The sequence below is a fragment of the Lodderomyces beijingensis genome (genome assembly GCF_963989305.1).
Source record: "Lodderomyces beijingensis strain CBS 14171 genome assembly, chromosome: 6".
Taxonomy (NCBI): Eukaryota; Fungi; Ascomycota; class Pichiomycetes; order Serinales; family Debaryomycetaceae; genus Lodderomyces; species Lodderomyces beijingensis.
Genome location: NC_089975.1, coordinates 303,791 through 320,189, shown reverse-complemented (window position 1 = coordinate 320,189; position 16,399 = coordinate 303,791). Strand labels below are relative to the sequence as shown.

The 16,399-nt window shown below is 45.4% G+C and overlaps 7 protein-coding genes across 7 annotated transcripts; 4 read left to right on the top strand and 3 right to left on the bottom strand. All coding sequences in view use genetic code 12, as the record gives it.

The window, feature by feature from the left end:
- Positions 1-136: 136 nt before the first annotated feature.
- On the top strand, positions 137-2,125 carry LODBEIA_P48660 (uncharacterized protein; the record flags this gene model as incomplete). The annotated part of the gene is made up of 1 exon (XM_066975134.1): positions 137-2,125. One exon carries the CDS (start codon positions 137-139, stop codon positions 2,123-2,125), a length of 1,989 nt encoding a protein of 662 aa, XP_066831804.1.
- Positions 2,126-4,477: 2,352 nt separating this feature from the next.
- Positions 4,478-5,935, top strand: LODBEIA_P48650 (uncharacterized protein; the record flags this gene model as incomplete). Its single annotated transcript, XM_066975133.1, has 1 exon — positions 4,478-5,935. One exon carries the CDS (start codon positions 4,478-4,480, stop codon positions 5,933-5,935), a length of 1,458 nt encoding a protein of 485 aa, XP_066831803.1.
- A 476-nt stretch (positions 5,936-6,411) lies between these two features.
- LODBEIA_P48640 (uncharacterized protein) lies at positions 6,412-7,092 on the top strand (the record flags this gene model as incomplete). The annotated part of the gene is made up of 1 exon (XM_066975132.1): positions 6,412-7,092. One exon carries the CDS (start codon positions 6,412-6,414, stop codon positions 7,090-7,092), a length of 681 nt encoding a protein of 226 aa, XP_066831802.1.
- A 181-nt stretch (positions 7,093-7,273) lies between these two features.
- Positions 7,274-8,776, bottom strand: LODBEIA_P48630 (uncharacterized protein; the record flags this gene model as incomplete). The annotated part of the gene is made up of 1 exon (XM_066975131.1): positions 7,274-8,776. The coding sequence occupies one exon, from the start codon at positions 8,774-8,776 to the stop codon at positions 7,274-7,276; it is 1,503 nt and encodes a 500-aa protein (XP_066831801.1).
- Positions 8,777-10,344: 1,568 nt separating this feature from the next.
- On the top strand, positions 10,345-11,793 carry LODBEIA_P48620 (uncharacterized protein; the record flags this gene model as incomplete). Its single annotated transcript, XM_066975130.1, has 1 exon — positions 10,345-11,793. One exon carries the CDS (start codon positions 10,345-10,347, stop codon positions 11,791-11,793), a length of 1,449 nt encoding a protein of 482 aa, XP_066831800.1.
- A 117-nt stretch (positions 11,794-11,910) lies between these two features.
- LODBEIA_P48610 (uncharacterized protein) lies at positions 11,911-12,798 on the bottom strand (the record flags this gene model as incomplete). The annotated part of the gene is made up of 1 exon (XM_066975129.1): positions 11,911-12,798. The coding sequence occupies one exon, from the start codon at positions 12,796-12,798 to the stop codon at positions 11,911-11,913; it is 888 nt and encodes a 295-aa protein (XP_066831799.1).
- Positions 12,799-13,195: 397 nt separating this feature from the next.
- LODBEIA_P48600 (uncharacterized protein) lies at positions 13,196-14,968 on the bottom strand (the record flags this gene model as incomplete). The annotated part of the gene is made up of 1 exon (XM_066975128.1): positions 13,196-14,968. One exon carries the CDS (start codon positions 14,966-14,968, stop codon positions 13,196-13,198), a length of 1,773 nt encoding a protein of 590 aa, XP_066831798.1.
- Between the last annotated feature and the right edge of the window lie 1,431 nt (positions 14,969-16,399).

Here is a 16,399-nt window from a genome sequence, read left to right as displayed (position 1 = left end):
TCCTTCTCGGAGACTCTACTTTTTTTTTTGATAATTTTATTTTATTATCAACCCAGAAATAAAAAGACGGGAGATAGAGAGAGGCTGCTGCTTGTACGGACCGTCAAATAGTTTACAAGCAAGGGCGCTTCGGATGATGGCTGATTTGGACTTGGAAGGAGCTACTCTCCATGATTCGGACTTTAAGGAGGTGGACTACGACGACAGCGGCGACGACGATGGCGACGACGATTTCAACGACTTGTCTCGTGAATTGGACCAAATTGGCAAGATCAATATCAGCTACTTTCTAGACAAGGTCAACTTTAATTTGCCCAATTTTGACATCAAGCAGATCTCGGTCGAGCTTAACAAGCAGTTGGACAAGTACAAGTCGTATTATAAGACGGGGATAGTGATTCTGGATGAGTACAGGGATAGTTTCCGGATTATGGACTCGTTGAAGGAGCTTTTAAACACACGGCTACAGATTAAACAGTTTTCCACCGACGTGAAGTCGGCGTTGGAGAAGTTGCAGCCGCTTACGGAAGTTGTGCATCGAGCTGTATCTCTACCTGTGGAGGATTTGAGTGAGTTTGAAGATGAAGAAGAAGAAGAAGAAGAAAAAGAAGGAGGGAGAAAAGAGGATAAGGAGATTGGAGTAGATTCACACGCACGCATCGATCCTGATATAAGGAAAGTGGTGGACGCCATTGGACTAAGTGAGGTAATCAGCAATGGCCAGGAGTTTCTCTCAAAGTTTATCAACCAAGTGACTGGAAAGGGTTCGAAAGACGACAAGAGTTTGCCACATTATGGGCTACCCGAAGATGGCGATGAAACCGCGTCGACGACGACAATCTCGACAACGGCGTCGCTGACGACGATGTCTTCGGACAGGATTGCCGGCTTGAGTCCCGAAGTCGTGAAGGATTTGACCGAGTTGGATTGCATGAGCGACTTTAAAAAGGAGGAGATACTTCGCGCAAAGATCCTCGCCATCCAGCAGCTAAATGTCGAGCAGCTTGCAAAGAACCAATTGATGACAAAACTAATGATGGGCAATTACTACAAGTTCATTAACCAGCAGTTGAAGAACGAAGAAGAACGATTTTCAACCATACTAGAACATGAAAGGGGCTCGATCAAAACGGGAGAAGCATTTAGCGACAGCAACGAAGAAACAGACCTCGAGGCTGCTGCACATAACGAAAGCGAGGAGGACGAAGTCATCATCACTGAAAGGGACCAAGAACCAACATTTTACGACGCGGCAAACTCGATCCTTGGGTGTCTGCATTATCAGCGCAGCTGCAAATCGGAGTGTCCAACTTGCCACAAATGGTTTACCTGCCCCTTTTGCCACGATGCAAAGATATCGGACCACAAGATGGTTAGAAATCAAGTCAAGCATATCTTGTGCATGCACTGTCTGACTCCGCAGGACGTGGAGACCAGCTTCTGTGTCAATTGCGAAAAGGAGTTGGCCAATTACTTTTGCGACAAGTGTGTTCTTTACGATGACGACCCTAACAAGGAGATTTATCATTGCGACAAGTGCGGGATATGTCGCTTGGGACTTGGGCTCGATAAGGACTACTTCCATTGTGATACCTGCAATATATGCCTCTCGATAGACTTGAAGGACAAGCACAAGTGTGTGAGCAACACGACCCATTGCAACTGCGCCATTTGCAGTGAGTATTTGTTTACCCTGACCCAAAAAGTCGTGTTTATGAAATGCGGCCACTCGATACACCAGCTTTGCTATGACGAGTTGGTCAAGCATAGTTACAAGTGTCCCATTTGCAAGAAATCGATAGCCAATGTTGAAAACAGGTTTCGGTTGTTGGACCAAGAGATTGCCCATAGTCCCATGCCCGAGCCCTACAACACTTGGAGCTGCACCATCACGTGCAACGATTGCAAGGGCAAGTCGAACTGCCAGTATCACGTGTTGGGACTCAAGTGCAAGTATTGTCACAGTTATAACACGAACCAGGTCAAGATACGCAAGCCCAATGAGAATGCCGAGGACGAAGTTGAAGTTGGTGAGGGTGAAAATCACGATTTCGATGTTAATATCATGCGGGCAGTTGAGACCAATTTGCAGAGTAACTTTGGTATCGATTTGAGGCAAAACTGAGGGGGGGGGGGGGGAAGATATAGATTACTTAGAAAGCTAATGAGACGACGATGACATCACACATCACATTAGCTCGATTTCAGCGAGTCTGCAAGCGTTCCATAACTATACTTTCCTCTCTTTTGCAGATGCTCAAGGCTGACTAGAGCTAGCACTGTGGCTATACGGGAGTAGGTTACAGTTGACAGCAAGTCACGTGAGCGCAAGCGGAAACTTGCACTCACGTGATCGACGCGATGATGATGAGCCGCGACGGAAGTTTTAACCGAAAACGGAAAAAGAGATGCTGTCGCTGCCCAACACGCATTATTCCAGATGAACAACAGATGAGAGAGGGGGGCTGCACAACCACCCCATTCCTCTGGGGTAAAAAAAGGCTAGCGCGCGTTGAAGATGCCATCCGAAGCAACATATTCTGGAAATATGGAACCGGGGCGGGGGCCAGAGCGGAGGAGGAGGAGGAAGACCAACGCGATTGCTGTCACGGTGGATTTTTCCGATATATATGTCTCGAAAACGTTTTACTTCTAGGTGGGACTGGTGCTGTTCCAGTTACACATGACAGAGGGTGTTTGAAGTATAGAAGTCTTGCTTGTCCCCGCCATAGACCACAGTTTTCTAAAGTTCTCTTTAGTCCTTGGTGTCACGGTCCCACCGTTTCCGCTGATAATGACACGGTGAAACCCCACGAGATTCTTTTTTTTTTTTTCTTTTCTTACCTGAAGGTTGACGGCTGACGGCCACGAGGGTCAACCATCGACCTCTGTTGCCATCGGCATGTGAGCTCCTTCCGCTTCGTAAAATGCGAGTCGTGCTCTGGTTCTTTTGTCTGCTAGGAGGACCATTGTCTCGGCTTTTTTAGAGGGAATCGGGGCGGTCTGAACAAAGGCAAAGAGCTTTGAGAAGAGACAACGTGCCCTGCCACATGCAGTGATGATCTCGGTGTAGTCACTGCTGTAGGATTAACCGGGTGGCATTTCGATCTACAGACAACGTGCTTTAGTTTCGAGGCTACTGCCACTGCTACGGAGTGACACACACACTCACACACTCATAGAGAGAGAGAGGCTAAAGTCTCTGTGGCAAGAGTCATCAAGAGGGCGGTTATCGTGGGACACATTCTTTCTCAGTGGTGATATCTTCCAGCGGTATCAGTGGTTGTTCAGTCTACATGCCCCTAAATGAGCCGGTTACAATGGTAAGAGAACTAGCTGGTGCTGCCGATGCTGTTGCAGCACCGGGTAGCTTCAATCCCACCCTGTCTTGACTTTGAGAACAACGTTGGTTGGGCATTGGGTAAAATTCACCAACATAATTTCCCTCAACCAAACCTACAAATCAACCTCCTCTTCTCGAAAACACCTTCCCGCCAACAGTCCACTCGTCTCCCTTTTTCTCCCTTTACTCTTCTCCCACCGTGACTGTTGCCACCTGTCTTCCTTTTCGCTATACCCTGCCCCTGTGTGCCACCAGCACCGTACATATAGACACCCTGCTAGCAAGGGTATTCTCGTTCTTGGAATATCTGTTGAGCACCAACTTCTAATGGAAGACAGTGGCGACGTCCGACAGGCAATCTGTCCATCCCAGGGACTAACTACTAATGTCTACATCTTCGCAGCTCATCTACTGCGGGAGGTTAGCGAGTTGAGTAACGTGGATGGCGTATACATAGCAATGTAAATTGGACTCGTATTTCGTAAAGAAAAACGCCAACATTTTTAAACTCCAAGCTTCGCTCTCCAAAGCTGCTTCTTTCTAATCCCAACAGAGGCAACCTCGACCAACCTTGAACCCACCGTTCCTTTCTCTGCAACTCAGCGGCGGCACGCAGCCATTCTACGAAGCACGACTTGCACCAGCCACTGGAACCCAGATCCCACTCGCAGGCGGAGACAATCTATACCCATTCAGCCAGTTGCAGCCCAACTGTAACCGAAAAACACACTCTCTCCATACTCCGGACTCCATTCGATACCGATAGATAGTTATAATTCACTCGATATTTTAATTAGCCCCAACAAAACACCCGGATACTACCAATACATCATCCATTCATCGTCATCATCATCATCTGTAGCCAGTAAGTTCACCATCGCTCACTCATTTAGTTTAGTTATTCGTTCATTCGACCCCCCCCTTCCCAAGTACAGCCACCCCAAGCTTCTATCCATCGTCACGGCGCATTTTTACTTGAATTCCATCTCCGGTCGACTTATTCTTTCAATCTACTTGGTACGGACCTACTTATATATCCCTATATGCTACTGCTTGGAAGCACACATTTGTTCGACTAGATGAATTAAGGGAATTAGAGCAAAAAAAGAAAAAGAACACTTTTGTAGTCAAAGAATGAATTCAATCAAGATACTTGTCAATTCCTTTGATAATATACTACCTGGCAACTCAGTACCTTCCACGAAAGAAGACGACTTTGAGCAGCAACAGCAGCAGCAGCAACAGAAGCAACAGCAAAAGGTCAATGACGAGATTGAATCAGTTGACGATGATGATGAATCTCGAGTTATAAAAGGACCTTGTAAACTACTTTCGTCTGGACCTGGAGAAGAACTGGAAAGAGAAGCTGTCCTACAGGATGCTGCTGGGTCAAAAGAGGAGCAGGACGACGACTACGATGACCAGATTGCGGAAGAAGTCAATTTAACAGAACAAGAGGACAATGCCGAAGCACAACCAGGCTCAAACACTGGAAAATCATCACCACCAGCTTTTGCAGTTGGTTCCATTTTATACGCAGTGTGGCAAGTGATTTTCTTTCTCCCCAACTACCTCATCATCAAACCCACTCGCCTCGTCATCACCGTGATCACTTACCCCTTTGCCATGATCAAAACCTCGTTGGGATTTGGCAAAAAACCCATTGACGAATTGACATATTTCGATGACAAAGAGCTGGAACTCGAGATGGAAGAGGACCCGGTGGTCACTAGAGAGCGACTGGCTTCGATCAAATCAGAACAGTCACTACAAACTCAAGAACAAGACGAATACAACGATGATGCAAAAGTACAGCAGTTGAAACAAGACAGCATATTGGCCAACGAAGTCAAATCCCCGACTTTTTTCTCAAGATACATCATTCCACCTCCAATACGGTTGTATCCGTTATCAAGAAACCCGCAAAAGAAGCGCAAGAAGAAGATTCTCATTCTAGATCTCGACGAGACTCTAATACACTCGTTGTCCCAGGGCTCGCCAAGATCCTTCCACCCAGCATCTCATTCCAAGATGATTGAAATCAAGATCAACAATATCTCTTCCTTGTACCATGTTCACAAACGACCCTATTGCGACTACTTCCTAACAGAAATAAGCAAATGGTTTGAACTACAAATATTCACCGCCAGCGTCAAGGAGTATGCCGACCCGATAATCAACTGGCTAGAAGAAGAAATTGTAAACACCATGGAGAAGAAGAATCCCGAAAGGCGGCACCACCACCACCACCACCAACAGCAACATCACATTTTCCTGGATGAGCCGCGACCCAAGATTTTCACGAAACGATATTATAGAAACAACTGCACCTACAGACAAGGAGTTGGATATATCAAAGACCTTTCAGCGTTTATCAGAGAAGACGAATTGAAAAATGTCATGATTTTGGATAACTCGCCAATAAGCTATGCATTGCACGAAGACAATGCTATCAGTATCGAGGGCTGGATAAACGACCAAAACGATCGAGACTTGCTAAACTTGTTGCCATTATTGCACAGCTTGAGCTTATGCATCGATGTGAGATTTATCTTGGGATTGAAAAACGGCGAAAAGTTATTTGAATCTTGAAGCGGGGATTCGACTCGCTGCGGCATGCTCATGCACATGCACCTGTAACAAATGGTTTGAAATTGTTTCTTTTTTTTCTATCATGCTTAGAATATAGTTTTAGAGAATGTAAAAGTTAACGTGTTAAAGAAAAGAAGAAGAAGATGGACGATGACAGTTTCAGCTCAAATGATGATGAGTGTGGTCGTCATATGAAGAATGCGAATGTCCAGCTCTCGCTTAGGTGGCGGAAAAGAAAAAAACAGAGTCACGTGCGTTGCAGAAAAAGCCACCTAAAAATTTGAAAATATATGTGCACTCTCACACGACCCCCTTGCTTTTCTCGGTGTTGTTCAAAATCGAGCCGGAATCAACGTACAGCTATAAGCAACTAGAGAGAACGGACCTCGACGCAACATCACCGGTTAATTGACATTCACCAAGCAGAACAGCCGCCGCCGCCCCTCCGTTATAGTGAAAAGATCTTGCAAAGTACAATGGCTGATAAATTTCCAGAAATCGATGCATCGGGAAACGATGGCGACTTTGGCGGATCGGATTTCTTGTCTCGTGAAAAGGAACTAGTGGGAGACGAATTCACCACGGATCAAGACAAGAGTGTCTTGCAAGAAGAAGAAAGCGACGATGAAATCAATGAGTTTAAGGAGCAGTTTCCTGAATTTGAACACAGCGCACCAGCGGGAAAAGTCGGGCAAGGTGATGAGAAAGAGGGGAAAAACGGGGAGGAGGAGGAGGAATTTGAGGGTTTTTCGTCTGGGTCGAAGGATCTTTCCTCGTCTGAGCCGATAAAGGAGTGGAAACAACGCAGAGACTTGGAGATTGAAGAGCGTGAAAAAGTCAGCAGGCAAAAGAAGCAGGACTTGTTAGCGAAAGCGCAGCAAACCATTGATGATTTCTATGAAAATTACAATTTGAAGAAGGAAAAACACTCGCAAACGGTTGTCTCTGAGCAGGAGAAGTTCTTGGCCAAGAGAGACGGGTTTTTGAAAAACGGCACGTTGTGGGATAGAGTCAATGAGTTGATTGACAATGTTGGCGAATTGAGCAAGAATGATAGCGAGGCGGAGAGTCTGAGGGACAAGACGAGGTTCAAGGAGATTTTGAAGAAGTTGAAGGGGAAAGCCGACGTTCCCGGTGCTGGTGGATATCAAGAATAGAAAGAAAGAAAGAACAAAAAGAAAGAAGAAAGAACAAAAAACAAAAAACAAAAAACAGAACAGAGCAGAGGCTATACTGTAGAGAGAATCAGATATCTTTGTACTGTTGTGGTTTATTAAAGAAAAAAAAAATTGAATTAAAGTAAATGTAAGTTATATTTCCAACAAAAAATACTGGAGTCTATTGCATCACGAAATTTGCAGCTCTCATGGTTGAGTTTCCCGATATCCGGTCTTTTTCAACTGACCGCTTGCCATGGATGAAATTGTTCAAGTTCATGTATTTGAAGAACCCAATGCACATCAACGCCGTCTCGATTTTGTTGTACCAGCTCAATTTCACCTGTTTGAAGAACGGATGGTTGGATTTGACAATGCGCCATTTGGAAAGAAGGATGACTCTGAACAAGTACAAATCTAGTGCATTCAAGAACCCCTTCGAGATGAGTCGTATTGGAGCCTTTTCCTCTTTATTTTCTTCATTTTCTTCATCATCGTAGGCTTGTTTCTCCTCTTCTTCGAGCCGGATCTTTTGAGCCAAAGTTTTGTCGAACCATAGATCCGGCACCAAGTTCAACGAGTTCAACCCGAGGGTAGCCAAGGCCGCCGTGAACCCGACTAGCTTGGTATAAGTCTTGAAAAACGACTTTGAGTTTCGGATGTAGTAGCTCTGGAGCGCATTCGCCGGCTTGCGCCCGCGTATCGGGTTGATGAGTCTTAGCACCGGTGCCGTGACAGCTAACAAGAAGATCGATATTAAATTGGGACAGTAGATGAAGTTCAAAATGGCGTTGGATCGATGGAAACAATAAGCGACGAAATTCTCAATTATCCCCACTTCATCTTGCTTTGATCGCTTGCCGAATTTAATCTCGTAGAATTTGTCCAATATCAACTCTTTGAAATTGTACCCTGCTACCACCAAGCTCAACACTAGGTTTTGAAGTAGATACGTCGTGGCGAGATTCACCCAGTTCATGCGGTTGTAGTTGATCCCCATCGAGAAATTGATCCAGATGGGGTTGAGGATGTTGCGCTTGATAAAGGGCGACAAGTATCGTTGGTTGAGTTTGTACTTGGTGGGGGTTAGGTAGTTGCTCAAGATCTGGGCAAACAAGATGGGAAAAATAACGTATTCCTTATGGTCGTAACCGGTTTTGACCAAGTTGTACCACTTGGTTTGCTTATAAGTGGATAATTTCAAAAACTTGGAGAGCCGCGGCTCAACTAGAATCTGGCTTTTGGAAGGTGGATTCAAGTCTCCGTAATAGCCACTGAACAACTCCACGATGAAGTAGTCCTTGGGCACCTGGTTGTTGCGAACCGTGGCAAAGTATAGAAAAGTGCAAGTGATGAAGTTGGAAAAGTGTTGAATGAAAGCTTGAAATCTCAGCTTATCGTTCGGCGAGAACCAAAGTAGCTTCATGAGTATTCTGTGATAATGATGCAAAAGCTCACGTATGGGTTTGTTCAAACTGAGGAAGTTTGCCCATTGAATGGGGTTCTGGACGCGGAAGATGGAAAAGAGCAAGCTCCATTTGACCCAGTTGCGCAATGCTGGGTGGAACAAGATCCGGCGATAAAAAGGCGGGACCTGTTTCGAGATTTTTGCGCTTTCTTCTTCTAGCTTCTCATCCAAGTGGGTTAGACTTTCGTCAATATAGGTGTAGATGCTTCCTGGCATTTCTCAAACCTAGGGGAGGAAAAAGGGGGTGCACTTTGCGTTGGTTGTAGTGGATTCAATAGCTAGTCCAGAAAAATAAGACAAACTGTGAGAAGACTATGTGTTGTGGATGTGAGGCTGGAAAGGGGTGTCTAGGCTGTGGTTGCGGATATCCCCAGATGGAATCAGATCAGATCAGCTGGTTCTTTTTTTTTTTTTTTTTATTTTGATAACGGTTTTTTTTTGCTACTCATCAACGGCAGTTTTGTGTTGTTTAAATTAGTGCAAAACCAAAACAACTGTGCTTAGGGGGTAATCCAGGGGGGGGGGGAAAGAGTTCAAGGGGTATTTTTCTACTATTCTGCTCTATGTTTGTTACCCCGGTCGAGGTTGATGGAGTCGGTGGTACAGTTAGCTATATACGTTTGATAGATTGGCAATTTCAGTAACGCGAACACAGGTATTTTTTGGTCTATGTTCAGGCTCAGGGAAAAGTATTCGAGAGAGAAGGGGGGTGTTCAGTTAGTCCGTTTGTGGCGCCATCATGTCGCAGTGTCGCGGTGTCGCAGTGTCGCGGTGTCGCAGTGTCGCAGTGTCGCAATATTGCAGTGTCGCAGTGTCGCAGTGTCGCGGTGTCGCGGTGTCGCAGTGTCGCAATATTGCAGTGTCGCAGTGTCGCAGTGTCGCAATGTTGCAGTGTCGCAGTGTCGCAGTGTCGCAGTGTTGCAATGTCGTCTCCACCAGACGACAAATTTGCAAAAAAAGCGCAAAATCCATTGGCTTTTGACTTCTTCACCATGCGTGATTATTCCTGAAACCATTTCCAATCTCCAACGCGAGAGCCTGCGTCAGGTTAATTCAAGATGTCCGTGAGATTCAATTGAAAGTACGTCCAGCCCTTTTTCTCATGTTAGATTTTCTTAGACTGGACCAAGGTATAACCATCTGCTTTCTCCGTCCAGTGCGCCTAGTCGTTGCATTGACACGTTTAGGTCAAGTCAAGACTCACACGTCAGCAGATCAAAGTGCTAACTTTTTTTGCAGCCAGTTCCGGAGAGCTGTCCCCAGTTGGAACATTGGCCATGTTCTACCTTGTTAGGCTTCCATGAATTTACAGAGCACGTGATAACCTCTAAAATCGACGATAAATGAAGTAGAAATGAAGCAATTTTCTTTGCTCTAACACACTCACAACCTAGCAAAAGTGGGGTGGAAGCTCCCGTAGCCCGTAGTCGAGGCCTCTCTCATTTCAGCCAAACTATGTAATGAACCGTTCTCATCAACGTAACGGTGTTTTGCTTCTGCGATAACAAAAGGTCAAAGATTGCGCCAAAATGTCAAAACTTCAAATCGGCCAAAGAACAAAAAAAAAAAAAAACAAAAAACAAAAAGCCGAAAAAAGCACCAAACCCCTTTCAAATACCCCATCGCCTTATCGCGGCTCAGTCAAAAACAACACAACCAACTCACCTTGGGACTTGTGAATGGAAGAGAAACCACTTGCCTTCATAATTCTCACCGTTTTTTTTGTTTTATTTTGTTTTGTTCTTTATTGTCCGATTTCAACGCCTTTTTCTTTTCTCAAAGGCATGACCGAGGAGCCAAGCACGTTTCCTAGCATCACAACAGACATTCATGAACCAAATGACAATGTATTGCAGAGAGCCGAAAAGACCCCGTCTCCAACAAAACCGAATAGTCTAGGATTGCAGCTCAATTCCACAAGTTCTCTCGGCTCAAAGAGGAGCCCACGCCAGTTCAAAGTACAAAGTGCTTTTGAAACGTCTAGCGTCGGCGATAAGGACAAGGAAAATCAAAACTCACAAGGTCCAACTGCTCAGCCGGTGCGGAAAACACCATTGCCCAAGTCAAAAGGGTTGAACATCTTTGCTGTGTCGTCAAGTGTTTCACAGGGCTCTGAGACCCCGCTTGCAAACTCAAGCGATTACTCGAGAGGCACTGGCTCGACACAGCTGCACCACCGCAAAAGATCGTCAACTTTACTCCTGCAGCTGCCCTTGCCCTTGCCCCTATTATCCGAAGCAAGCGACTCGGAGCTGTACCAGGAACCTCCACTGAGCGCCCACAACAAGAGATACTGCGACTTCAAGTATGATATACCGATGCCGCTGCAGAAGGAGTTGTTGAATATGAACATTGACGAACAATTACGCGTCTTGGCACTAAAGGAAATGTGCCTCGTGGAAATCAAGGACCAGATCCAAAATTTGAACACCAAATTGAGCAGCCACGAAGGTGAATTGCACCACTTGAGGGAGATTATCCAAAAATCCTTGTACCAGGAGATTGGTGGCGCAGCAAGCAATTCGTCTGCGGGGACAACCTTCCTGAGAGAGAGGACCGATAGCAATCCACATGACCAAGCAATCGAGAGCTTAAAAGCAAAGAGGAGATCACTGTCGATAAATGCTCAGGACGTTGAGCACTTGCAAGAGCCCGCACCCCAACCAAACTCTGAACAACGAACATCGAAATTCTGGGGAGGATTATCAAAGCCTTTCAACATGCTCCAGCAGTTGGACAATCTTATCCAAAACGAGTTTGAAAAATCGTTGGTTTTGGACAATAAAGTACGCGATCACAACAGGGACAGCACCGCTAGCTATAAGCCTCGTAATTCCGAGGACTCCGTGAATAGCATTGGATCGATATCATCGCCCCTTCATTCAAAATCGTCAAATACACACCGCGAGAATAGACACGAGAGGCAAGAGAGACACGACAAAAAATCCGAGGATATGCTACAGTCTGTCTCGTCTTCGATCTGGTCGTTCGTCAACGAGGTCAAAACCAACGTGCTATCTTCTCTAAACGAAGACGAGATAGATGCAGCCAACTACCGCAACTCAAAACAACTGCATACACCCAACAAAAACGGCACCGCTGGCGGGTTGCCGAATACCCAAGCTAAACAACCTCCCGAGCTGCAAACAAACGGGGATAACGAGTTGTTGATAAACTTTAACGACGAAGGAAATGATCAACTAGTTGACATGGGTGACGAACGGAGCAAATAAGATATTTCAAGCTACAAGAAACACGAATAGATGCCCTGCTTTTTGCGTATTCTCGTTCTTTTTATGTAACTTATTTATTCTAGAATGCCAGTTTTGAAATAAACAGCTTTTCTTCCTTCACAAACCCTCCAAACCTTTGACGATATCAGCCTGGTTAGCACTAAATGCCCTTTCCGAGGACCCGCCGTCTAAAGATCGCAAATCTTTCAACATGACATCTTTCAACTTGTCGAAATAAACCTCCTGGAGCACGTTTCTGATGTTGTACTCGGCCTTCTCCACCAAGGTGCCAATGTTGATCAAATGGTTGGTCTCCAAATTGACGCCGCCGGTTAGATCCAACAATTGCGTCTGTTCCAATTGTCTTGTCAAGTTTCCACTCAAACTAAGCGAATTCTGCAGCTTGCTTTGCAAGTCCAATATCACCGAAGTGGTCAATTTGTAGAGCACTTTGCTTTTGCTTTCCGGTACAACTTCAAGAACATGTATCGAGTCCCACTTGCCTGTCTTGTCGCTGGTCTCCTTCTTGAACAACACCACACCGGCAAACCCATCGTCTAAACTCACGTCCTCGGCTTCGTCATCTGCAGTGTCCCAGAAGTAGACGCTTGAGATCCCGCCTTCGTAGTACAAGTCGCGGTAGATGTCAAACGCGTCATTGGCCTTGAGTTCCAATTGTCTCAACAACTCACTGGGGAAAGGCGGAGGCGCCTCGTCCTCGTCTTCGGGTGGAGGATAGTACATGTTGGACCAGGGCGATCTGTAGCTATCGCCATCTCGATTATAGTCGCAACATAAGTAGTCTTTGCCTGATTTCGCACAAGTTGAAATCTTGAGCGGCACATCTACCGACGAAAGCAAATCGGCGACGATCTCTGCCGACTCGTCGGCATCGGTGCTCGAGCTAGTGATTAGGGAGCATATGCTAGTGAGGTTTTTGTCGATTGCCTGTGGGTCCAACCTTCTGAGGAGCTCTAATGACGCGTCGAGTTTGTCTTCGGACATGACTTGAGACAATTGGATTCAAAAACAAGGGGGAGAGGAAGGTTTGGTGGTACTTTGTTGGTGGTTGGCGGTCGGCGGTTGGGGAGTCAAAATGTTGAAGTTGCGCGAGGACAAACTTTCGGAGACGCTACCGTTGGTTCAAAAATGCCTACCGTATGTTCCACCAGAGGTTGATCCAACACCTTTTCAAGAGAATACGACAAAGACCCTACTGATGGACGTCGCGGAGCCAGGAGTCGCAAATGTATCAAGAAATCAAGAAAGCAAAAATAAACATTAAATGGCTGAATCAAAAAAGAAGAAGAAAAAACTCATTATTGGAACAACTCGGTGTCATGAACTTGTAAGAATAATAAAAAAAAAAAGATGAATTGGCCAGCGTATCCCCTCCCTGGGTCTAGCTCATGGTGTATGTGATACCCTTGGATGGACCATACAAGATGATGGCGTTGATGAGGCCTGCGATTAAGCCGGCTATTGGCAAGGTGAAGACCCATCCCAAGTAGCACCAGAGCACCATTCTCCAATTAACGGACCTCCACTCTCTGTTACATAAACCAACAAAGACAGTGGCACCGACAGCAGACTGGGTGGTGGAGACAGGGATAGCCAACTGGGTAGCCATGACGGTAGTGACAGCGGCACCCAACTCAATGGCGAAACCTCTAGCTGGTGATTGCAAGATCAACTTGTTACCCAAGTTGGCCATGATTCTGTAACCAAAAGTCCACAAACCAATGACCAAAGCAGAAGCAGCGTAACAAAGAACCCACACTGGAACCTGTGCTTTGGAATCAGTGGTGTTGGTGGTCCACACCAAGTAAACAGTGGCTAATGGACCTGTAGCGTTGGCAATATCGTTGGCGCCATGAGCAAAGGACATGGTACAAGCAGTAATCGCTTGCAACAAGGAGTACATGTACTCAATCTTGTTGTCATAGTACTTGGAAGAAGTGTGCATCTTGGATAAGTTGCCAGCTAAGAAGTCCTTTGAGTTTGCTTGGTTGTAGATAATGTCTTGCCTTATACCGTGAGTGAAGATCAAAAACAAGACAAATGGCCAGTTCTTTGGCGATTCCTTGACCAATTGCCAGTAAGCAGAAAACTTGTTTGGCAATTTCTGTTTTGGTTTAGCTGACTCTTGCTTTGATAACGCGTTGACGGTTGTAGATTGGGTCTTTTCAATATCCTTTTGGCTAATGATATCAGATTCATCCGATTTCCTGTCGACTGAGTCGGCACTTTCGGAAGGTGCAGCAGCGTGTGAGTCAATCAAGTTGCCAGCTTCGTCATAACGTCTACCTTTATAATAGTCCAAAGTCAACTTATGTCCCTCCGGGATGGGTGGGATATTGTCGGTGGATTTGAACCAGAAGATTGGGCCGCGGAAGATGTCGTACCATTTCAAGGTCCAGTCCTCGTACTTCAATTTCCTTCTGTAGTATGGGTAAGCAAACAAGAGGTAGATACCACAAGCAACGGCACCGGTGCCAAAGATGGCGGCACATGTGGTTCCGGTAGACAATTCGTTCAAATTTAAATTGGGCGAACCTTTCCAGACAATCAACATGGTCAAGATTGAAAACGCGGTGAAGACCAAGATTGGCACCAACATCTGGGCGTTTCTTAACGAGGTTCTGGGGTTCTTGATCTCCAAGACTCCAAATTTGGAAATGAGAAACACCATCGAGGCAAAGCAACCGGCAATGCATGGGGCAATGAACCACGAGGCAATGATTTGGGCAACACCGCCCCATCCCCAGTGGATGTTCTCGCCACCCTTGGCAGCAATAGCGGCTCCAATGACAGCACCAACAATGGAGTGAGTAGTGGAAACGGGCATACCCATGGAAGTAGCAATAGTCAACCAGGTACTTGAACCGACCAAAGCGGTGGCCATGGTCAACATCAACACGGCGGGCTCGTCAGCAAAGACGCTGACGTCGACGATTTTGTTTCTAATGGTGTCGGAGACTCTCGAACCGACCAAGACGGCACCCAAGAACTCCATTATCGCAGCAAGGATCATGGCTTGCCAGTACTTGAGCGATCTCGAGGAGACTGAAGACGAGAAGGAGTTGGCGACGTCGTTGGCACCAATGTTCCAAGCGTCCAAAAACGCAAAGATCATCGCAATTGCGAAGATATAATCAAATTGGTGCAAAGTCATTGCGTATTGTGTATGGCTTTTCGCTTAATGTGATGGAGTCTTTGGGTGGTGGTTTTCCAAAAAAAAAAAATAGCAAAAGAGCAAAAAGCTATTGGTGGGGGAGCCATGACAATTGCAAGGATATTTATAGTGAGTTTACCCTTGACGTTGTAAACTCTTGGAGGCTAGGCTTGCTTCCAATTCATTTACAAAATTTACAATTCTATTGCCCGTTTGTAGGATCCTAGAGTGTGTGTTTTTTCTTTGGTGTTGAGTGCGACCATGTTTTGCAGCCGTGAGTTTTGCCAGCTTTTTGAATCTTAATCTTATTCTTTATCTGGTTTCACTTATAGGCTTTCTTTTCACTCGTCTTATTAGCTGAATCTTAATTGGGTCGAGGCAGAGCCGTACGTTCTTGGTTTACCCACGAGGGCCAGCTTTACTCAAGTGTATCTATCTTGGACTCTTTGATTGAAAAAAATTTCTGGGTGGGGTCGAAATAGAAGCAGGAAAAAAATGAGATGGTAATCGACTTCACAACATGAATAACGTCCTAGCTTTGGTGAAGTCAGCCGTTTTTCTGGCATTATTCCCCTTTGTTTTCCGGCATGGAAAGAAGCTGTTGAAATCAATATAAGCCTTGCCTCAAAAGGCTTTAAAATTTCGCAGAAATTGGTAAAAAAATTGTTAAAAAAAAAAGATCGAAAAGGTTTTTGGCCAAGTAAAAAAAAACAAAAAAGAATAGAGCGGCCAGGAAAGTGAAAGGATGGACTGGTCTGCATCTAATCAGATCAATCAGAAACTGACTAGGTTTCTCACGCCGCGTCCGGGCATTAGCTTTCCAATATGCGATGTAACCGGGCTTTTTTTTTCTTTCGCTAGAACTCAAATTTTTTGTAATATGTTTTTGTATGTGGGAGCAAAGAGCTGTGCTCTGGGCGGGTATGGGGGTGGTACTCGAAATGAAGCATTTTGCAGAGCGTCGATGCGATATCAAAACCCATTGGAGCTGATCGCTTTAATTGACAACGTTGTTTTCGAAAGGGAATCACAACTGGGAGGGAAAACATGGAACATTGAACGAGATCATTGAGCAAGATCATTGAATACTTCGAATTTCTAATTATAGAAAGAATGCCATTTCTTCTCCCTCTATTGTTCTGTCTCGGAATTTGCTCTCTCTCCAGCAAGAAAAAAAAAAGGATTGTCGAGGTTCAAGACTCGTCTGACTTCTTAACTAATCGGGAAATGGCCAATCCCCGAAAATAGAAAAGAAGCAGCGACTAGTAAATTTATTTGCAGTGGCCCCTGAGTATTATAACCAGCCAAATAAATGGCTACGATAGTTGACCAGCCAATGGTGAATCAGGTGTTTGTAAACATTCATCAGAAGACAAAGGAAGGGGGGGGGGGGGGAGGGGGTTCCTGGGTTTTTGGTTTTTTGCTTTTCAA